At 46.8% G+C, this 22,992-nt stretch overlaps 1 protein-coding gene across 1 annotated transcript in view; it reads left to right on the top strand.

Moving 5' to 3' along the window:
* Positions 1 to 22,992, top strand: part of LOC101608646 (multidrug and toxin extrusion protein 1) — a 49,982-nt gene that overhangs the window by 11,973 nt on the left and 15,017 nt on the right. Inside the window, exons 3-14 of the mRNA XM_045131393.1 lie at positions 688 to 756; positions 2,275 to 2,423; positions 3,210 to 3,252; positions 5,691 to 5,735; positions 11,349 to 11,446; positions 11,694 to 11,791; positions 11,872 to 11,985; positions 12,065 to 12,132; positions 16,212 to 16,320; positions 16,437 to 16,512; positions 22,427 to 22,496; positions 22,746 to 22,878. Coding sequence (XP_044987328.1) covers positions 688 to 756; positions 2,275 to 2,423; positions 3,210 to 3,252; positions 5,691 to 5,735; positions 11,349 to 11,446; positions 11,694 to 11,791; positions 11,872 to 11,985; positions 12,065 to 12,132; positions 16,212 to 16,320; positions 16,437 to 16,512; positions 22,427 to 22,496; positions 22,746 to 22,878 — 1,072 coding nt within the window. The remainder of the gene's footprint in view (positions 1 to 687; positions 757 to 2,274; positions 2,424 to 3,209; positions 3,253 to 5,690; positions 5,736 to 11,348; positions 11,447 to 11,693; positions 11,792 to 11,871; positions 11,986 to 12,064; positions 12,133 to 16,211; positions 16,321 to 16,436; positions 16,513 to 22,426; positions 22,497 to 22,745; positions 22,879 to 22,992) is intronic.

The raw sequence follows: 22,992 nt of genomic DNA, 5'->3' as shown, positions 1-22,992 counted from the left end.
ACAGAGAGAGAGAGAGAGAGAGAGATGAGGGAGAGAGAGAGAATTGGCCTGCCAGGGCCTCAGCCCCTGCAATCAAACGCCAGATGCTTGCGCCACCTAGTGGGCACATGCGACTTTGTGCTTGCCTCACTTTTTTGCATCTGGCTAAGGTGGGATCTGGAGAGTCGAACGTGGGTCCTTAGGCTTTGCAGGCAAGCGCCTTCACTGCTAAGTCACCTCTCCAGCCCTGTTGGATTTTTGAGTATTTTCCCAGAATTACTTGTTGCGCATCCTTCATCCCACACTCCAAACCCTGAAACCCTGTGTGTTGGCATATCAGCACTCATGGTTCATATTTCCGAACATTGCAGCTGTGGGATTTTTGGCTCAGAGACATTCGGCTGATGCTAAGTATCGGGCATGTGTCCAGTGCAGAAAGTTCTGCATTGCCACACTGCCTTCTTGTAGATGTACTTGTGACTCACTGAAGCTAAAGGGCAAAATGTCTCAGACTTTAAGACAGAAAACTGTGTCACAAGCCCTGGCCTAGCATTTGTGCCTGTCCCTTCAGCTGGCCCCGCTGATCTGGGGTTCTGAGAGGTGACTCCATTAGTTTGTAGATGCTAGAGGAAGAGCTCAACAGGCTCCGATCAGCAGGAACTGAGAACTGACTGCCTTACCTCTTTCTTACCTTTGATTCACTTCCAGGTTATTAATGTCACTGGCATTTCAGTGGGACACGGCTTATCTTCTGCATGTGACACGCTCATCTCCCAGGTAAATGAAGTGGTCGCAACCTTCTCTTCAGTGTGGGTGGAAGAGCCCCGTGTGTGCGCACGTGGATGAAGAAATCCACAGCTGCGAGCTCCTGTGACAGCCGGCCGTGGACTCCGGTTCTCTCTCTTTTTTTTAATTTTTTGTTTATTTGAAAGTGACAGACAGAGAGGGAGGGAGAGAGAGAGAGAATGGGCACACCAGGGCCTCCAGCCGCTGCAGATGAACTTCAGACGTGTGCTCCCCCTTGTGCATCTGGCTAACATGAGTCTTGGGGAATCGAGCCTCGAACCGGGGTCCTTAGGCTTCACAAGCAAGCGCTTAACCGCTAAGCCATCTCTCCAGCCCCAGTTCTCTTATTAGCTTTCACCTAGACTACTCTGTGTCCTTGGAAGTTGTGTTGTCTGCATGACTGTCTTACATTACCTTTGACCAAATAGGCAAATCTGGGACATTTTGTACAAGTCCTCCCTCCTCCCCCAGTCACACATACTTGAGTTTAGTATGGTTCCGGCCATCTAGAACTGACCCTGCATGCCAGGCGCGGTGGCGCACACCTTTAATCCCAGCACTCGGGAGGCAGAGGTAGGAGGATCGCCATGAGTTCAAGGCCACCCTGAGACTACAGAGCAGCCTGAGCTAGAGTGAGACCCTACCTCGACAAAATTAAAGAAATAAAACTGGCCTGCAATCAGAATCTCCTAGAGGGCCTGGCACAGCCCAGGGGCATAGGTAAATATTCACCATTCTTCTGGGAGGTGGCATTCCAACTCGCAGACAGATGCTCCTTGTAGCCCAGTTTAAGTGGAAGGTATGTAAACTGAAAATGTATAGCCCCCACTCAGCAATGTGGCACACTGTGGACTCAAGAACCCACTGGTTCCCTGCATGAGAAGATCATACCACTTCTCAGTAGTCCAGGGAAAGAGACAAAATCAAAGTTCAAGATTGTTCATCACTGTGCCATCTTGAAAGTTGAACAGTTGTTAACACGGTCCATCCTAAGTCGGGCTTTCTGTATTTGCCGATCACACCGGTGTGTGTGCCCCTCCATGGCTAGTCTGAAGCGCCCATGGAGATGCCACCCAATAGGAAGCTGGGAAGACATGCACACATTCTGTCTTTTATAAGTTGGTAGGAGCTGGCACCTCCCCACCCCTGGTACTTGACCCACTTTCCCCCATTAGTAGGTCTGGAGTTGGGCCCAAGAATCTGCATTTCTAACAAGTTGCAGTTAACACAAACCTGATTGCACACAAGAACCACACGAGGACTTACAAAAAAAAAAAAGAAAGAAAATTGTTCCTTGGGTCCCACTTTGGACTAGCAATGTGTCACACACTCCTGGGGCGGGGGGCAATGGTACTGAGCCCCAGCTCTCAGTTCAGCCACGTGATCTTAAAGATCCCTGCTTCCTTCTGAGACATGACGGAAGGCTTCTGGGGGTGGGGTGGGGGGGCTATCCAGGATGTGGCCATTTCTAGGCTAACGTGTCCGTCTCTCTGTCTCCGTGCTCCCCAGACATTCGGAAGCCAGAACTTGAAGCACGTGGGGGTGATCCTGCAGAAAGGCTTGCTCATCCTGCTGCTCTGTTGCTTCCCCTGCTGGGCCCTCTTCATCAACACGGAGCACATCCTGCTGCTCTTCAGACAGGACCCGGATGTGTCCAGGTCGGGCGGGGCGGGGCGGGGCGGGGCTCGCATCCATCCCTGGAGAAAGAAGTCCAGGCTCAGCTTTCTGGGGTGACAAAGGCCAGGGACAAGGCCCCCATACCAAGATGGGGTTCATACTGAGCTCGGCTGTTCGGTGCCTGGCTCCTGAGTGCTGAAGTTCCCGTTCCGAGTGCAGTTCGATTTCCAAAACATCCTCCCGTGATGACGGGTTGTGGCTTGTTCATTGCTGAGTGGTTTCTGATCCCAGTTGGTATTAAAGTCACCTGGCTCTATAGATAACTTCTCCAGGCTACTGGTCCAGACAAGGCCTGGGCATTGGTAATTTCAGATCTCTTGGGGTGAGTCTGGTGAGCTGCCTTTTTTGAGACGCAGTTGTTAAAACGTGCTTGTCCCGTACCAGTGACTCTGAACCCAGAGCCATTTGGCTATATTTGAGGACCTGTCTGGATATCGCAGTGGGTAAAGGGGGTGGCCACTGGTGGAGGCCAGGCAGGCTGAGAGACACCCTGCAGCTCTCACAGCGGGGGATTGTGAGCAATCCAGCCAGTGTGGGGCGGAGAAGCCCTGTTCAAGAGCTAACGTCTTCAAGGAAGCGAGGAAGGTAACTTAGGTTATAACAAAGCTTTATGTGTAAAGTTGATCATTCTATCCACTTATTTAGAAAGCTTAAATCCATGTATTTAGAGAAACCCAAGGATGCGGAAGGGTTCTCTTGTTTCATTCTGCCTCTTTTCCACGTGATGTAGGCCTTTGTAATCATTTTCGCTGTTTTCCATCGTATAGGCTCACCCAGACCTATGTCATGATCTTCATTCCGGCTCTTCCTGTGAGTTCTCAAGGGTTCAGAGGCTCCACTTTTGGGTCCGTGAGTGGAAAGTGACTGGGACATGACCAGCCCCAGGTGTCAGTCAAGCCTGACGTGGTTCTCCTACGTGACACTGACTCCACAGAAGCATGATTTTAATTACGTCCATTAAGGACACATCAGCATTTATCTCTCACAGAAACAAAAGAAAAGAAACAAAAGAAGCTCCATCGTGGGGGCAACAGAATTCCAGGAACTTGACTTCCTGTAGCTCCAATGTCCTCACTCAGGGTCATCCAGGGAGAAGAGTCGTGACTTTTTTTTTTTAAGGTGTAAAGCCTTATTCACCCCAGAACCTCCGAGGGCATCACTTTAACCTTTAGACTTTTGAGTAGGTGCTGGGGAAGAGCACTGTGAGCGTGCATTAATGTTTAATAGCCGGTTGTAGGTGGTCAATGAACAGTCAAAGCCAAGTTTATTCAATTAGAGAGTGCAGCAAGTGTTTCTGGGGCTGCCACAACATAATGCCAAACTGGGGACTAAACAGAAATGTGTTTTTTTTCATAATTCTGAAGGTTGAAGGTCTAGGTGTGGGCCTGACTGGTTTCCTCTGTGGCCTCTACCCTTGGCTTGTTGGAGTCTCCCTTTTGTTCCCATGTCACAAGTTCACCCCTCCTGTGTATAAAACCCCTGGAATCTCTTTTTGTTTTTGTTTTTTTATTTTTTGTTTATTTTTATTTATGTATTTGAGAGCGACAAACAGAGAGAGAAAGAGGCAGAGAGAGAGAAAGAGAGAGAAAGAGAGAATGGGCGTGCCAGGGCCTCCAGCCACTGCAAACAAACTCCAGACGCATGTGCCCCCTTGTGCATCTGGCTCATGTGGGTCCTAGGGAATCAAGCCTTGAACTGGGGTGCTTAGCCTTCACAGGCATGCGCTTAACTGCTAAGCCATCTCTCCAGCCCCCTGGAATCTCTTTTTGTAAGGACACTAGTCCTATTGATTAGGGCTCCATTCATATATCCTCATTTTCACTAAGTCACCTTCAAAATACATTTATTTATTTGCACACAGAGAAATAGAGAGGAGATAGTGAGAATGGGCACACCAGGCCCTCCTGCCACTGCAAACAGACTCCAGAAGCATGGGCCATTTTGTGCTTCTGGCTTTACATGGGTACTGGGGAAATCAAACCCAGGTCCTTAGGCTTTGCAGGCAGACGCCTAAACCACCGAGCCTACTTATCACCTCTTTAAAGACCTCCAACTGCCATTGCAAGGTGGTGGATAGGGCTTCAATGTGTGAATTTTGGGGACCCAGTTTAGCCCATTAATGGTAGCCATTTGCTCTCATAGTTGCCATTGTGCCTTTTAATTTATCCTAAAATGAAATTTGATTTTTTTTTTCAGTACTGGGGATGGAATCTAGGGCCTCACAGGCTAGTTAAGCACTCTGTCACTTAGTTATAACCCCCAGCCTTATCCTATAAACATTTAGATATGATCATCTTTTTCTTTTTACTTAAAAAAAAATTATTTATCTATTTATTTATTTATTTGAGAGAGAGAGAGGAAGAGGCAGAAAGAAAGAGAGAACAGGCATGCCAGGGCAAATGAACTCCAGACACATGTACCTCCTTGTGCATCTGGCTTATGTGGGTCCTGAGGAATCAAACCAGGGTCCTTAGGCTTCGCAGGCAAGCACCTTAACTGCTAGGCTATTATTTCCCCAGCCCTAAGTATGATAATCTTTCAGTGTTCCATCAAGCAGGACAATAGTCTGGCTACACTGAGTAGCTGACCAAGTTACTCCTGCACATCCCAGAAGGGTGCACCTGAGGAGACCGTACTTCCTTTCGCCAGCCATGGATTAGGCGCATACTTCTCTTAGTGCAAGGACACCCTACCCGAGAAAAGCAACCTAGGAGAAGAGAAGAAAGATTTACTTTTAGGTCATGGTTTCCTGGTAGGGAAGACACAGCAGTAGGAGTGGTTCCCGTCAGTGACCCCAGAAGCTCTGCCCATAGCTCAGTAACCCACCCCAAATCAGAGAGCTCAGGCCTGGAGTGGGGCCAGCTTAGAACCCTCTAGTCCCACACTAGGGCCATATGTCTTCCAGGTAGATGCCACATCTAGAAGGTTCCACAACCTTCCAAAATAGCACCGGTATCTGGGGATTACATGTTCAAGTTCATGAGCCTATGGGGGACGTCTCTGGTTCAAATCCTAACAAGGGGATTGTTGGATCATGTCCATCCACAAAGGAGATGTGGGAAGCCCCTAGGCCATAGGCACCTGCCCTGCCCCCATGCTCCGATTAGGCTTTGTGGTTCAGAGAGGGAGCAGAGGGCAGCCAGGCCTCAGCTGTGATGCAAGCCTCCTGTCCCGTCTCCCCCTCCCCTCCCCAGCTCTGTGATGCGTGGCCAGTCCAGAGTACTAACCCTCCTCTTGTTCTCTTGTAGGCAGCCTTTCTTTACACATTACAAGTTAAATACTTGCTCAACCAGGTAACGCGAACTCTCTTTTTCCTTTGGGAGGCTCATGGAATCTGGGGGTCTGCACATACTCAGCGATTCTGGGAGACCAGGGTGGAGGGAGCTAGTCTCCCAAGAGCCACTGAGAGATGGTTTGGGGCTCATGCACATAGGACTTTGCTGTGGAGAGGTCTAGTAAGGGGCATCAAGGAAAGAAGCATTGTTCTTGGCTCAGCAACATTCGTATCCAGTTCAGTTTCCATTTGGAAATATTGCCATTGGCAGTCTTAAGGTTAGCACCTCCATGTTCTTTGGCTCCTTGATGTGACTGATGCAGGCTCCCTGGTGAGGGCTGAGGGTCAGCGTGTCCTGGCTGTCTCCAGGGAGCCTGTCCCTGTGGTTAGTTTGTCCGGAGGCCCCCACTTTTCTTGAGGCAAGGAGAAGGGACTGTCTTACCAGACAAGGGGGAAGCCTTAGGACAAGAGTTTCTAGAAAGAACCAGGTGTGATGACACATTTGTCATCCTAGGACTCAGGAGGCAAGAGGATAATGAGTTCAAAGCCAGTCTGGGCTTATAGTAAAACCCCTTCTCAAAAAATCCAACAGAAGGGGCTGAAGAGATGGCTTAGTGGTTAGGGCATTGGCCTGTGAAGCCTAAGGACCCAGGTCCGATTCCCTAGGACCCATTTACGGCAGATGCCCAAGGTGGCCCATGCATCTGGAGTCTGTTTGCAGTGGCTGGAGTGGGCACAGAGTATGGAGCAGGGCTATGTGTAAGGGGCTGTTATCAGGTCCAGCCTAACACGGACACACGGTCTCTAACGCCTGGGAGGTGCAAAGCTCAGGCATATGGAAGCAGGTGCATGCAGACCATTGTGGACAGGGCCTTGCAGGATGGATGCTCTGTGCCTAGAGTAGACGTTGAATTGAACTGCATGCCCCCCCACCCCCAGTGCTGGGGATGGAATCCAGGTCCTCAGGCATGCTTAAGTATTTTATCACTGAGCCATACTCCTAGCCCGAAGCTGGTCTTTTGTTTTTTTTTCAAGGTAAGATCTCACTGTAGCCCTGGCTGACCTGGCATTCCTCTGTATTCCCAGTTTGGCCTCAAACTCATGGCGAGCTTCCTACCTCAACCTCCAACATTTTTTTTTTAATTTTTGGTTTATTTTTATTTATTTATTTGAGAGCGACAGACAGATAAAGAGACAGACAGAGAGAGAGAGAATGGGCACGCTAGGGCTTCCAGCCACTGCAAATGAACTCCAGATGAGTGCGCTCCCTTGTGCGTCTGGCTAACGTGGGTCCTGGGAATCGAGCCTTGAACCGGGGTCCTTAGGCTTCACAGGCAAGTGCTTAACTGCTAACCCATCTTCCAGCCCCCAACATTTTTTTAAAATGTGAATTAAAAAAATTATTTATTTTTTCATTTTAATTTTTTATTGACAACTTCCATAATTGTAAATAATATCCCATGGTAATTCCCTACCCCCCACTTTCCCCTTTGAAACTCCACTCTCCATTATATCCCCGCCCCCTCTCAATCAGTCTGTTTTATTTTGATCTTTTCCTCCTATTATGATGGTTTTGTTTAGGTAGTGTCAGGTGCTGTGAGGTTATGGATATCCAGGCCATTTTGTGTCTGGAAGAACACATTGTAAGGAGTCCTACCCTTCCTTTGGCTCTTACATTCTTTCCGCCACCTTTTACGCAATAGACCCTGAGCCATGGAAGGTGTGATAGAGATAATTGCAATGCTGAGCACTCCTCCGTCACTTCTCAGCACCATGATGCCTTCTGAGTCATCCTGAGGTCACTGCCATCTGAAAAGAGAAGCTTCTCTAAGCAAAAGTGAGAGTAGCATTAATATATGGGTATGAACATTAAGAGAAGTGCTTACTGGGAAGTTTTCAACCTCCAAGTTTTAAAAAGATTAGAAGTGTGCACCATCACCATGCCTGGTTTAAGTTGCTTTTTTTTTAAGCACCTTTCCCCCAAGACAACTACTACTTCTTCCTCCTCCTCCTCCTCCTCCTTCTTCTTTGTGAGGCCAAGTTTTATTGGGTAGAAAGAAAGAAAAAGAGGAAAGCTGGCGCACCAGGTCTGCATCTGAGTTCAGGATCTCAAGACGCAGCCCTGGCCTGTTGGGAATGTCAGCTTTTATTGGAAATAGCCACATGATGTTTATAGTAAAAACAGGATGGGCAGTTAAACCTCAAAGTTGCATACTGTTAAACAAGGAGGGGATCATTGTTTTTTTAAATCATTTGAGAGGGAGAGAGAGAATGTGTGTAAGGGTGCACCAGGATCTCCTGCTGCTACAGACAAACTCCAGACACATGTGCCACTGTGTCTGGCTTTATATGGGTACTGGGGAATCCAACCCGAGTATTCAGGCTTTGCCAACAAGTGCCTTTAACCTATGAGCCAGCTCTCCAGCCCAAATATTATTTGTTTATTAGCAAGAAAGAGAGAGCAAGAGATGGAGAGGGGGGAAGAGAGGGAGAGAATGGGCATGGCAGGGCTTCTTGCGCCACTCTGGGCAACTAGTTTTATGTGGGTACTGGAGAATCAAACCCCAGGCCGGTAGGCTTTTCAAACAACTTTAACCCCTGAGCTAATCTCTCAAGCCCGTCTCCCCCTCCACCCAGTTGTTTGTTTGTTAAAGTAACGACAATCTTCCAGGCAAGAATGGGAGGTTTGCTTTTTCCTGAAGCAAAATTTCTTATGATCTGTGATTCTGAGGACAAAAGTTCTCAGTAAGAAAGTAGCGGTAGGGGACTGGAGGTGGCTCAGTGGGTAAAGCGCTTGCTGCCCAAGTGTGAGGCTCTGAGTTCGGATCCCCAGAACCCAGGTAAAGCTGGACACCGTTGCATGTGCCAGTATTCCCAGCACTTCTGTGGTGAGGTAGGAGGTCGGGGGAGGAGAGTCCCTGGGAGTTCTCAGGTGATCCAGCCTGGTTTAAGCAGCAGGGAACAGGAGACCCTGCCTCAAACAAGGCGGAACGTGTGGACCAACGCCAGAGTTGACCTCTGACCTCCACATGTTCACGTGTACTCACGCTCACACACACAATTTTTTTAAACAAGCAGCTGTCATTCAAGGAAGATAGTAAGATAGCATAGTGATGCGCCTTATGGAGACTCCGGAGAAACTGTCATCTCTGCAGGTGACGTCAGCTCTTCATCCTGTCCTGATGCATGGCAGGACAGATTTTGGTGTCGTGAGCTCACTGTGATTTCTCAATCATGCCCTAAATGTTACTTTGGTTTACGACTTAAGAAATTTTTCTGCCTGGTGATGTAGAACGGTTGGTACAGCGTTTGTCCAGCACGCGCGAAGCGCTGTGTGTTTAGTCCCCGGCGCCGCATGAAATAGGCGCAGTGACCCACACCTGTAATCCCAGCACTTGGGAGGTGGTGGCAAGAGGATCAGGAGTTCAAGGTCATCCTCAGCTACATAGTGAGTTTGAGGGCAGCCTGGGTTACATATAACAATAATAATAATAAAGGAGGACTGGGAGATGGCCAAGTGGTTAAAGGCTCATGCTTATAAAACGTGCAGGTCTGGATTCAATTCTCTAGTACCCACGTAAAGCCAGATGCACAGCTTGCATCTGGAGTTTGTTTGTAGTAGCAAGAAACCCTGGCACACCCATTCTCTTTCTCTATCTCTCTGCTTCTCTCTCAAATAAATAAATAAAAATACTTTTAAAGGGCTGGAGAGATGGCTTAGCGGTTAAGCACTTGTCTATGAAGCCTAAGGACCCCAGTTCAAGGCTCGATTCCCTAGGACCCACGTTAGCCAGGTGCACAAGGGAGCGCACACGTCTGGAGTTCATTTGCAGTGGCTGGAGGCCCTGGTGTGCCCATTCTCTCTCTCTCTCTCTCTGTAGCTCTCAAATAAATAAATAAAATAAACAAAAAATTTTTAAAAATACTTTAAAAATTATTGCTAAAATAAAAAAGAGGCTGGGCATAGTGGTACACACCTTTAATCCCAGCACTTTGGGGGCTGAGGGAGGAGGATCACTATGAGAGTACCCTTCACAGACATAGTGAATTCCAGGTCAGCCTGGGCTAGAGTGAGACTGTACCTCAAAAAAAAAAAAAAAAAAAAAAACAGAAAAAAAAGAGCAAAAGAAAAAAAAAAAACACACTTTTTCTTATAATGCTAGGAGTACAAGCCAGGGCCTTGCCAAGTACTGTACCACTAAGGAACATCCTTACGTCCTCTAAATCCTTTTGTCTGTTTTGTTTCCCTGCACAGCTCAGGCTGGCCTCTTGGAGATCCTCTTGCCTCTACCTTCTCAGTGCTGGGATTCCAAGCATGCATCACCACTCCCTGTTCTTCCCTAAGTCTTTTTTTGTTTTATTTTATTTTATTTTATTTTTTAAATTTTATTTGACAGAGACACAGAGTCAGGGAGAGGGAGAGAATGAGCATGTCAAGGCCTTTAGCCACTGCAAACAAACTTGACACATGTGTATCTTGTGCATCTGGCTTACATGAGTCCTGGGGAATCGAAGCTAGGTCCTTTGGCTTTGCAGGCAAGCACCTTAACTTCTAAGCCATCTCTCTAGCCCGTGCTCTAAGTTTCAATGTGAGATATCAGTAGACTGGACAATTTTCCTGCCCCTGTTTCTCAGAATCAGCCATGATGGAAAGCAGTTTTACAAGACTATGTGTGTATTGCTACCTCCCTCTCTCTCTCTCTCTCAATATATATATACATACATACATACATACATACATACATATATATACATATATATACATATATATATATATACATATATATATACATATATATATATATATGTATATATATATGTATATATATATATATGTATATATATATATGTATATATATATATATGTATGTATGTGTGTATGTTTTGCAAGCAGAAAGAGAGGAGAGTGAGAGTGAGTATAGGCGGGCACACCAGGGTCTCTTGCTGCTTCAAACAACCTCCAGATGCTTGTGCCACTTTGTACATCTGGCTTCACGTGGGTACTAGGGAGCTGAATCCGGGTGACAGGCTTTGCAAGCAAGTACCTTTAATCATTAAGCCATCTTGTGTGTGCATGTGTGTGTGTGTGTGTGTGTGTGTGTGTGTGTGTGTTGTGGAGGCAGTGGTTGTTGTCTTTTGTTGTTGTTGTTTTGGAAGCAAAGTGTCACTTCCCAGGCTGACCTGGAACTCACACTGTAGCCCAGGCCGGCCTCAAACTCACAGTAATCCTCCTGCCTCAGCCTCCCTAGCGCGAGGGTGAAAGGTGTGCGCCTCCATACCAGGCTCACACGATCTTTTTTGGTCCATTTTCTGAAGTTTCATTTTGGTGGAGAAAATACTGTATTTCCTATACCACTCATGTGGAAAATGCCTCCTTCTACCCTGCTAACCCGTGCCGGCGCTCTCCCGTAATGAGAGGATCCGCTTCTCTTCACCCCCCTCTGCTGCCCTCTCACCTCCTGCCCATCTGAAGCCAGAGCTCTGAGTGAGAGAGGAGGAAGAGGAGGGAATGGGAGAGTGGGAAGGTAGGAGCTTCAGGGTACGGCGTCCCCGGCTGATTCCTTCTACTGTCCCCGAGTCCCCCGGCCCCGCACGTTCAGGTGAGTGTGGCTCACGTGTCCCCCTGTTCCAGGGCATCGTTCTGCCTCAGATTGTCACGGGCATCGCAGCCAACCTTGTCAACGCTCTTGCCAACTATCTGTTTCTCTACCACCTGCATCTTGGGGTCATGTGAGTCTGGCCTCCTCTTGGGACAGGGAGGAGAGGGACTTGCCCTTTAGCTGGTCTGCCACCTTAGAAGTTTCTGTCAGGGTACAGAACATGCTGCCCTGGACACAAATGACCCCAGGGGCCTTTGGAGGAGGAGGAGGAGGAGGAGGAGGAGGGCACCACAGGAGTACAGGGCTTCCCTCCTCACTGAGGGTCGGGGTGGGGATGGCGTGCAACGATTCGACCTCACAGCCGCTGGTCTTCACAGGGGTTCCGCACTGGCCAATGTGATTTCCCAGTTCGCCCTGGCTCTTCTCCTCTTCCTCTATATTCTCTGCAAAAGACTGCATCAAGCTACCTGGGGAGGTAAAGGCCGCCTCTTTTCTTCTGGTTCAGCCTTTGCTTTTGCCCGGGCCCCGGTTCTAGCCCACGTGTCGCACTTGCAGGGTGGTCCCGGGACTGCCTGCAGGACTGGGCATCCTTCCTGCGGCTCGCCATTCCCAGCATGTTTATGCTCTGCATCGAGTGGTGGGCCTACGAGGTCGGCAGCTTCCTGAGCGGTGCGTAACCAGGTGGTGGCAATTGGTGGCCACCAGGGGCTGTAGCCGTGGCGAGGTTTCAGCGGTCTGTCTTCACTAGGTATCCTCGGCATGGTGGAGCTGGGAGCCCAGTCCATCGCCTATGAGCTGGCCATCATCGTGTACATGGTGAGTGCTTGGGGATCTGGTGTGTGGACGTGGGAGACGTTTCCCTCCTTTCATATCCCCAGAGTCCCCGCGTGCGCGCACAGCTTTGTAAGGTGGAGTAATGCTGTGTGACATGACCGGGGGCGGACGTTGAAATGTCACCCTGGAGCCGGGAATGGGGGCACAGACCTATAGCCCCGGCTAGTCAGGAGGCCGAGGCAAGAGGATCACAAGTTTCAAGCCTGCCTGGCCTAGAGTGAGTTCCTGGCAGCCTGGGAAACTGAGTGAAACCCGGCCTCAAAATAAAGTGAAAAGGGGCCGGGCGTGGTGGCGCACGCCTTTAATCCCAGCGCTTGGGAGGCAGAGGTAGGAGGATCAGTGTGAGTTCGAGGCCACCCTGAGACTATATAGTGAGTTCCAGGTCAGTCTGGGCTAGAGTGAGTGCCTACCTCGAAAAATTAATAAGTAAAGTGAAAAGGGGTTGGAAAATGCAGTAAAGCATTTGCTTAGCATACATAAGGCCCTGAGTGTTCAACCTCTAGTGTGTGTGTGTGCGCACACACGCGTGCGCACACACTTACATGCACGCTTTACCACCGTGGAGCCTGGAAGGGCCCTTTTGCTGAAAGGAACTTTTTTTTTTTTTTTTTTTTTTTGGTTTTTCAAGGCAGTCTCACTCTAGCTCAGGCTGACCTGGAATTCACTATGTAGTCTCAGGGTGGCCTCGAACTCATAGTGATCCTCCCACCTCTGCCTCCGAGTGCTAGGATTAAAGACATGTGCCACCACGTCTGGCTTGAAAGGAACCTTTTTGCCTTTATAATATGGTCAGGTCTTCTCTGGGAGCTGAAGGAGAGGTAGGTGGAAAACTCCAAAATGATCTGCTGGTTTCCATCTCTAACACAGTGCAGCTCCAAAACAACCTCCTTCTCCTCCTTTTCTTCCTCCTCCTCCCCTTCTCGCTTCTTCTCCCTTTCCTGCTCTTCCCCCTCTTCCTCCTCCTTTTCCTTATTCTTCTCCTCCTTTCCTTCCTCCTCCTCCTCTTCTTCTTCCTTTTTCCTTCTTCTTGAGGTAAGGTCTCACTCAAGCCCAGGCTGACCTGGTACTCACTCTATAGCCCAAGCTGGCCTTGAACTCACGGTGACCCTCCTACCTCAGCCTCTTGAGTGCTGGGATTCCGATTTGAAACATTTAACTTTATCTCCCCACTTTCAGAATGAGTTTTCCAGGCAAGCACCTTAATTGCTAAGCCATCTCTCCAGCCCTAGCCTTCCCATTTTTAAGCCAGACTCCCATTGAATATTTAATTGTTAATGCTTCAGTTCCTCGGGGCATTTCCTAGGACAAATGTCTCTGTGTAAGTCCCTGACTGTTCTTTTTTTCCCTACAATTCAGGCTTTTTCATATTTTGTCATAGGCTTTCCAACAGACTCTTAAGAGTGCACGTTGTTTCTCGTGAGGCAAAAGAAGGATGTGTACCTTTCCTATGGATGCACCAACTGCTTACAGTGTCCAATTAGCTGGCTCCATCATCTTGTCTGTCTATAGTCAAATGCCATTAATTGTTCTGGTAATGTCCTCTGTAACTGTTTCCTCCTGGCATTGAGGTGACATGTCTCATCATTGTTCTTTACTTAGGAACAGATCCTTGGCCTTTCTCTGACTTCCTTGACCTTGAATATGTTCTGTTTCCTCTAAGTACATCCATACTCTTTACCTTTGGAGGGAATACTGTAAGAACTAATGTTTTGGAACTGGAGAGATGGCTTAGCTATTAAGGTGCTTGCCTGGCAAGCCAAAGATTCCAGGTTCGATTGCCCAGGACCCATGTCAGCCAGATGCATAAGGTGGTGCATGTGTCTGGAGCTGGCATGCAGTAGCTGGAGGCCCTGGTGCACCCATTCTCTCTCACCTGCCTTTCTCTTTCTCTCTCTCTCTCTCAAGTAAATAAATATTTTTTAAGTGATGTCTTGTCCTCAGGGCACAAGGGTATCAGGAGGCATATGATAAGGATTGTGCCATCACTGGTGACATTAACTTGGGGTGGTTGGTCAAGGTGGTGCCTGCCAGCTCTCTCCCTAACACACTAAGAAATTGTCAGGAAATCTGTTTCTTACTGTAGTGAGTTTATATTCTTCAATCTGTGTATCTGATTTTTTTTAACCCTGTCCATAGCTACCCTGACTTACAAGGCAATGTTCATTTTCAAATGAGTGGTAACTTTTTAAAATGAATAATGGTAAATCTTCATTGGACAGTCATTAGCATGTATGAACTTATTAGATTCCATTACAAGAACTTTTTTTTTTAACCAGATAAAACAAGCTATCAGAGGTCACAAGCAGCTAAGTAACTCACTTAGAGTCACATAGATGATCTACTGATGTCAGATTTTGAACCCAGACAGTCTGTCTTAGGACTTTTTTTTTTTTTTTTTTTTTTTTTGGTTTTTCAAGGTAGGGTCTCACTGTAGCCCAGGCTGACCTGGAATTCACTCTGTAGTCTCAGGGTGGCTTTGAATTCACAGTGATCCTCCTACCTCTGCCTCCCGAGTGCTGGGATTAAAGGCGTGCATCACCACGCCCAGCTGGCTTAGAATTCTTATTCCTAACCATAACACAATGCTACTTCTTTATATTTCTGCTAGTGCCATTTAAAAATATATATATTTATTGCTGGGTGTGGTGGCATATACCTTTAATCCCAGCACTCAGGAGGCAGAGGATCACTATGTGTTCAAGGCCACCCTGAGACTCCATAATGAATTCCAGGTCAGCCTGAGCTCTATAGAGCAAGACCCCACCTCAAAAAACCAAAACATAAAAATTATTTATGGACTGGGGAGATGGCTTAGTGGCTAAAGGCACTTGCTTGCAAAACATGCCAGCCCAAGTTCAAATCCCCAGTACCCATGTAAAGCCAGATGCACAAAGTGGTGCATGCATCTGGATTTTTTTTATTGACAACTTCCATAATTATAGACACTTTCCCCTTTGAAACTCCATTCTCCATCATATCCCCTCCCCCTCCCAATCAGTCTCTCTTTTATTTTGATTCATCATCTTTTCCTCCTATTATGATGGTCTTGTGTAGCTAGTATCAGGCACTGTGAGTCAAGGATATCCAGGCCATTTTGTGTGTGGAGGAGCACGTTGTAAGGAGTCCTACCCTTCCTTTGGCTTTTACATTCTTTCCACTACCTCTTCCACAATGGACCCTGAGCCTTGGAAGGTGTGATAGAGATATATCAGTGCTGGGGGCATCTGGAATTTGTAGTAGTAAGAGATCCTGGCACACCCATTCTTCCTCTCCTTTTCTGCTTGCAAATAAACATTTGTGGAGGGGCAAGGGGGCAGGGGTATTCCAGAGCCTTCTGTCTCTGAAACAGTGCCAGTAGACACTTGCACCACTTTTTGGCTTTTTGGTATCTGGCTTTCTTTTTTTTTTTTTTTTTTGGTTTTTTGACGTAGGGTCTCACTCTGGCCCAGGCTGACCTGGAATTAACTCTGTAGTCTCATGGAGATCCTCCTACCTCTGCCTCCCGAGTGTGTGCGCCACCACGCCCGGCGGTATCTGGCTTTCTTGAATAGCTTGGGAATTGAACTTGGATCCTTAGGCTTCTCAGGCAAGTACCTTAACCACTAAGCCATCTCTCCAGCCCCAGTTCTATCTTGTGTGTGTGCGCGCGCGCGCGCGCGTGTGTGTGTGTGTGTGTGTGTGTGTGTGTGTGTGCACACGTGTTTCCGAGGTAGAGTTTTGCTCCGCCCCAGGCTGACTTGGAATTCACTATGTAGTCACAGGCTGGCCTGGAACTCACCGCAATCCTCCTGCTTCATCCTCCCAAGTACTGGGATAAAAGGTGTGTGCCACCACACCTGGTTTTTCAAAAAATATTTAATTTCTCTTTATTTATTTAAGAGAGAGAATGGGCATGCTGGGGTCTCCAGCCACTGCTCCCTTGTGCATTGGCTTACATAGGACGTAGGGAAGTTTTTTAAATTTTTGTTTATTTTTATTTATTTGAGAGCAACAGAGAAAGAGGGGCAGAGAGAGAGAGAATGGGTGCAGTCATCTTGTTGTGGGTTTCCTTTCCATTTCAGATCCCTTCCGGGTTCAGCGTGGCAGCCAACGTCAGGGTGGGGAATGCGCTGGGTGCTGGAGACATAGAGCAGGCCAAGAAGTCCTCAGCGGTCTCCTTGCTGATCACAGGTGCCTAGACCCCCTCTGGCCGGGTCTCATAGTGCATGCAGCATCTGTAGGTGGCTCCCCATTCCCGTGGGTCTCCTTCTTCACCATGCCATTTCTTTTGACCCTTTTACCTGCAGAGCTTTTCGCTGTAATCTTTTGTGCCCTCCTGTTGAGCTGTAAGGACCTTGTGGGCTACATTTTTACTACTGACAGGTGAGTGCTAGAATTTTCTTGCAACATAGAATCTGGGAAAAAGTAATGGAGAGAACTGTGGGGGAGCCTTTACATAGCTGCAAATTGAGGGTGTCTAAACAACTGAATTAGGGCTGGAGAGATGGCTTAGCAGTTAAGGTGCTTGCCTGCGAAGCCTAAGGACCCAGGTTCAATTCACCAGGTCCCATGTAAGCCAGATGGTAATAAATAAATAAAAATAAATCTTTAAAAAATTTTATATAAAAACAACTGAGGGGCTGGAGAGGTAGCTTAGTGGTTAAGCATGTGCCTGTGAAGCCTAAGGACTCCAGTTTGAGGTTCCATTCCCCAGGACCCATGTAAGCCAGATGCACAAGGGGGTGCACGTGTCTGAAGCATATTTGCAGTGGCTGGAGGCCCTGGCATACCATTCTCTATCGCTCTCTGTCTCTTTCTGTCTCTCTCTCAAATAAATAAATAAAAAAAAAAAAAAAAAAAAAAAAAACAACTGAATTAAATGATCAGTTGTATGACTATGTTTATAATCTGGAATGCCAGTTTAGTGGCATTGGTGGTAGGAATATCTTTAAAAGTGGTTTGTGAGCATTGATTACATTTTCACACAGATTGTGCATCCCAAATAATGTGCCAAAATCTGAACCATTTTGAGCACTGACTCTTAGAACATTCTGCACCTGGCCTGGTGATGGAGTACAGTCAACATACAGTAACACATCGTTTAAAATGACTTTTAGGCTATGTGCATGAATTGTATAGGAAACATACATGGATATTGTGTTTAGTTGTGAGTCTTATGCCCAAGAGATCTCATAATGTAAATGCAGATGTTTTAAAAATGTGAAGCACTTCCTGTCCCTGGTTTTTTGGATCAAGATGTTCAACTTGCATTTTAGTCCTAGTGACAAGGCTCATTTTGGTATCTGTGTTTGCCAAACTGCTTGGTTGACAGTTTGTATATTTGTCAAGCAAATTGAAGTTAAGCTTTCACCATGAGCCAGGTATGGTGGCACAAGCCTTTCATCCTAGCTCTCAGGAGGCTGAGGTAGGAGGATCACAAAAGTTCAAGGCCAGCCTAGAGCTACAGAGTGAGTTCAAGGTCTGCCTGGGCTAGAATGAGACCCTACCTCAAAAAAAAAGAACCCTCACCAGTGAGAAACCAGTGTTGGACTGACTGCTAAGGAATTCTTGAAGCCAGGCGTGGTGGGGCATGCCTTTAATCCCAGCACTCCAGAGATAGAGGAAGGAGGATTGCTGTGAGTTGGAAGCCACCCTTAGAATACAGAGTGAATTCTGAGTCAGCCTGGGCTAGAGTGAGATCCTACCTTGAAACAAAACAAAAAAAAAAAAAAAAAAAAAAAAAAGAATTTTTGAATGTGGGTGGAGGAGATGGCTCAGAAGTTAAAAGCACTGGCTTGCAAAGCCTGCCAGTCCAGGTTCAATTCCCCAGTATCCACTTAAAGCCAGATGCACAAGGTGCACGTGAGTCTGGAGTTAATCTGCAGGAGCAAGAGGCCATGGCATGCCTATGCCCTCTCTCTCTCTCTCTCTCAAATAAATAATTAAATAAAAACATGTTTTAAAGAATTCTTTGTAAAAAATACTTAATTACTGGATGTGTGTGTCAGGGCCTCTAGCTGCTGCAGTCTAACTCCAGACACATGCACTACCTTGTGCATCTGGCTTACATGGGCACTGGGGAATCAAACCTGAGTTCTTTGGCTTTGCAGGCAAATGCCTTAACCACTAAGCCATCTCTCCAGCCCTTAAAAAATAATTTCTTTTTTTTTTTTTTTTTTTTTTTTTTTTTTTGGTTTTTCGAGGCACAGCCTCGCTCTAGCCCAGGCCGACCTAGAATTCACTGTGTAGTTTCAGGGTAGCCTCGAACTCAGTGATCCTCCTACCTCTGCCTCCCAAGTACAGGGATTAAAGACATGCACCACCGCTCCCAGCAAGAATTCTTGAGTGTAATAAATTCCTGTGCTCTGCAGATATTTTTTTCTTCCTCACTAAAGCTAGCTCAGAAGGTCTAGGTGGAAATAACATAAAGATAGTATTTGGGATACCCCTAGTAGCAACCACAAAATGCAAACTGGATTTTTCTTTGTTGATCAAAAAGCTGGTGGAGCTGGGTGTGGTGGCATACACCTTTAATCCCAGTACTTGGGAGGCAGAGGTAGGAGGATCGCCGTGAGTTCGAGACCACCCTGAGACTCCATAGTGAATTCCAGGTCAGTCTAGGCTAGAGTGAGACCCTACCTGGAAACAAATGAAACAAAACAAACAAACAAACAAAAACAACAACAGGAAAAGCTGGTGGAGTGGACAGAACTCTTACAGTTTCTTCATCACATGTTTATCTTTTGCCTTTGAATGACAAGTTGTCATTTCTTAAGGCTAGTCATTCCGTATAGATTTCTTGCCTCCAAGTGGGTTGGGAAGGCAACCTTAAATAAACAGTTCTCATTTTCCTCAACGGGAATCAGAGTTAACTTTACCAGAGTGTAGCAGGAACGTGGGGAATGTTGTGTTCTGAGTCTCTCCACTCTAGAAACCATACAGAGCAGGAGGAAAAAAAAAAAAAAAAGAAAATCAAAAAGCTCAAAACTATATCTTTGAGGGGGCTGGGAAGATGGCTCAGCAGTAAAAGGTGCTTGCTTTGCAAGCCTGCCAGTCTGGGTTCAATTTTGCAGCACTCACATAAAGCTAAACACAAAAAAATAACACATGTGTCTGGCGTTCAGTTGCCATGGCAAGGGACCCTGGCAGAGCCCTCATCTTCCCATCCACATGCAAATAAATAAATGTCTCCTTGGGATTAGGAGGTATAAGAAACTTAAAAATCAAGGATGGAGGATGGCTCAGTGGTTAATGAGCTTGCCTGCAAAGCCTAATGAGCCAGGTTTGATCCCTAGCACCCCCATAAAGCCAGAGGCACAAAGTGTCAGTGCATGTTCTGGAGATCCTTGGGAGCCCTGGTGCACCCATATTCTTTCACTCTCTCTCTCTCTCTCTCTCTCTCTCTCTCTCTCTCTCTCTCTCTCTCTCTCTCCCCCTCTCTGCTTGCAAATAAATAAAAAAAATATTTGGGCTGGAGAGATGGCAGTGGCTGAAGGCCCTGGTGCACCCATTCTCTCTCTCTCTCTCTCTCTCTCTCTGCCTCTTTCTCTCTCAAATAAAAGAAAATAATTTTAAATTAAAAAATTATTTTTAAAAAAGAAACTTGAAAATCAAATCATATCCTGTCTAGCATGATGACACCTTGATAAATGAGGTTTTGAATATATGGCAGTGGACCCATACAATTACAATAGAGCTGAAAAATTCCTATTGCCTAGTGACATTGTAGCTATCATAATATTGTAGTGAAATGCAATGTTCAGGTGTTGTGGTAACACAAGCCCACTGCACTGTCAGCGCCTAAAATAAATAATAGCATATACGATTATGTACATAATTCTTGATACCAATGACTGTTATTAGTTTGTTTATATGATATACTTTAAAACTCTTATTAGTGTATACTGCACAAAATAATGCATTTAATTATATTTGCATAGATTTATATAATGTACTTTGATCATATTTATCCCTTATCCCCTATAATTTTAGTCATTATTTTTTAAAATATTTTCTTTTTATTTAATCATTTATTTGGCAGAGGGAAAGAGAGAGAGAGGGAGAATGGACACACCAGGGCCTCCAGCCATTGCAAATGAACTCCAGACACATGCGCCTGGGAATCAAACCTGGGTTGTTTGGCTTTGCAGGCAAGCACCTTTTCCTCTAAGTCGTCTTTCCAGTCTGTAAGGCTCATTTCTGTTTTTTTTTCTTTTCAAATTTTTTTTACTAACAACTTCCATGATTATAAAAAGTATCCCATGGTAATACCCTCCCTCCCCCCACTTTCCCCTTTGAAACTCCACTCTCCATCATATTCCCTTCCCCATCTCAATCAGTCTCTCTTTTATTTTGATGTCATGATCTTTTCCTCCTATTATGATGGTCTTGTGTAGGTAGTGTCGGGCACTGTGAGGTCATGGATATCCAGGCCATTTTGTGTCTGGAGGAGCACGTTGTAAGCAGTCCTACCCTTCCTTTGACTCATACATTCTTTCCGCCACCTCTTCCGTAATAGACCTTGAGCCTGTAAGGCTCATTTCTAATAATGAGGAGAACTCTGGCATGCCATGACCTTTACATGGAACCAACCTTGGTTCACTGGTAGGCACTTTTAATGTTTTTAAATATTTTATTTATTTGAGAGAGAGACGGTGGGGGGTGGGAGAGAGAGAGAGAGAGAGAGAGAGAGATTGAGAGAGAAAGAGAAGAGGAGGCAGATACAGAGAATGGGCATGTCAGGGCCTCCAGCCACTGTAATGAACTCCAGATGCATGTGACACCAAGTGCAGCTGGCTTATGTTGGTACTGGGGACTCAAACCTGGGTCTTTAGGCTTCCTGGGCAAGTGTCTTAACTGCTAAGCTATCTCTCCAGCTCCAGCCCCACTTTTTATTTCTTGATGGTGCTGGAGGTGAACACAGAGCCTCATAAATGTTAGCAACATGCTCTGCTATCGAGTTACACCCTACTTGGAGGGAACTCAAACTTTCAAACTCTACTACACCATCAGACACCTCCTAAGAGGAACAGGCTTGGCTATAAGAATCATTTTCTTTTATTTTAGAGAGAGAGAGAAAGGCCAAGGCCTCAGCCACTGCAATTGAATGCCTGATGCTTGCGCCACCTGGTGGTCATGTGTGACCTTGCACTTGCCTCATCTGTGTGTCTGGCTTCCATGGGATCTGGAGAGTTGAACATGGGTCCTTAGGCTTCGCAGGCAAGCCCCTTAACTGCTAAGCTATCTCTCTAGCCCTATTTTTTTTTTATTAACTTCCATGATTGTAAACAATATCTCATGGTAATGCCCTCCCTCCCCCCACTTTCCCCTTTGAAACTCCATTCTCCATCATATTCCCTTCCCCATCTCAATCATTCTCTCTTTTATTTTGATGTCATCATCTTTTCCTCCTTTTTTGATGGTCTTGTGTAGGCAGTGTCAGGTACTGTGAGGTCATGGTTATCCAGGCCATCTTGTGTCTGGCGGGAGCACATTGTAAAGAGTCCTACCCTTCCTTTGGCTCTTAAATTCTTTCTGCCACCTCTTCTGCAATAGGCCCTGAGCCTTGGAAGGTGTCATAGAGATATTGCAGTGTCTCCAGCCCTGTTTTAAAAAGATAGCAGCGGGGCTGGAGAGATGGCTTAGCGGTTAAGCGCTTGCCTGTGAAGCCTAAGGACCCCGGTTTGAGGCTCGGTTCCCCAGGTCCCACGTTAGCCAGATGCACAAGGGGGCGCACGCGTCTGGAGTTCGTTTGCAGTGGCTGGAAGCCCTGGTGCGCCCATTCTCTCTCTCTCCCTCTGTCTTTCTCTCTATGTCTGTTGCTCTCAAATAAATAAATAAAAAATGAACAAAAATATTTTTTAAAAAGAGAGCAGCAGTACAATCTAAGCTTTGTTTTTGGTGGTCAGAGGGGTACTAAATCATTTTATTGGTCTTTGTTGAATGCCCATATATATGTATTTTTGTTTGTTTGTTTTTGTTTTCTGAGGTAGGGTCTCACTCTAGCTCAGGCTGACCTGGAATTCACTATGTAGTCTCAGGATGGCCTCGAACTCATGGCAATCCTCCTACCTCTGCCTCCCAAGCGCTGGGATTAAAGGCGTGTTCCACCACGCCCGGAAGTGATGACATTGCTTTCCTCCACGGGCCATGTAACCATTGACTTGTCTCCACTCCACTGGCATGCTGAGCCTGGTGGAACTGGGATGGCAGCAGAGTCCCCTCTGCTGGGAACAGTGTCCTCCTCTGCCACGTGTTCATTTCCTGCTCATCACCAAGTGCTCTGTTTTCCCGACAGAGACATCGTGGTTCTGGTGGCTCAACTGGTCCCCATTTATGCTGTGTCCCACCTCTTTGAAGGTCTGGCTGTGAGTACGAGGTGGTTTTCATCACGCACACTTTCATGGTCTGTGTTAGCATTTCCTCTGACAGTTCATTTCAGGTGGGAAGCGGGAGGGGCTTGGGAGCTGTTCTTGTCATGGTCACTACTGCAGAACATTGTCCCAGAGTGATGGATATTCAGGTCAGAGTTCCAGGGGATGGTTTTTCTGTGCTCAGGTGGGTGGGCCTTCGGAAGCATTGGTGGTACTCACACTGATGATGTCACCTGCCCGCAGTGCACAAGCGGAGGCATTCTGAGGGGCACCGGAAACCAGAAGGTTGGTGCCATCCTGAACGCCATTGGTTACTATGTGATTGGCCTTCCTATCGGGATCTCGCTGATGTTTGCCACCAAGCTTGGTGTGATTGGTAAGTCTGCCCTGAAGCAGCCCCCCCGGAGGTCACGGGTGGGGACACGGAAACTTCACTCCGTGGCCCTAGGTTTTTCTGTGCTTTGTTAGAGAGCGAATGAGCAGGCAGTGG

Source organism: Jaculus jaculus, chromosome 12, assembly GCF_020740685.1.
Source record: "Jaculus jaculus isolate mJacJac1 chromosome 12, mJacJac1.mat.Y.cur, whole genome shotgun sequence".
In the NCBI taxonomy this organism is placed as follows: domain Eukaryota; kingdom Metazoa; phylum Chordata; class Mammalia; order Rodentia; family Dipodidae; genus Jaculus; species Jaculus jaculus.
Note: the sequence above shows the minus strand (reverse complement) of the source record. Positions and strands in the feature narration are given on the sequence as shown.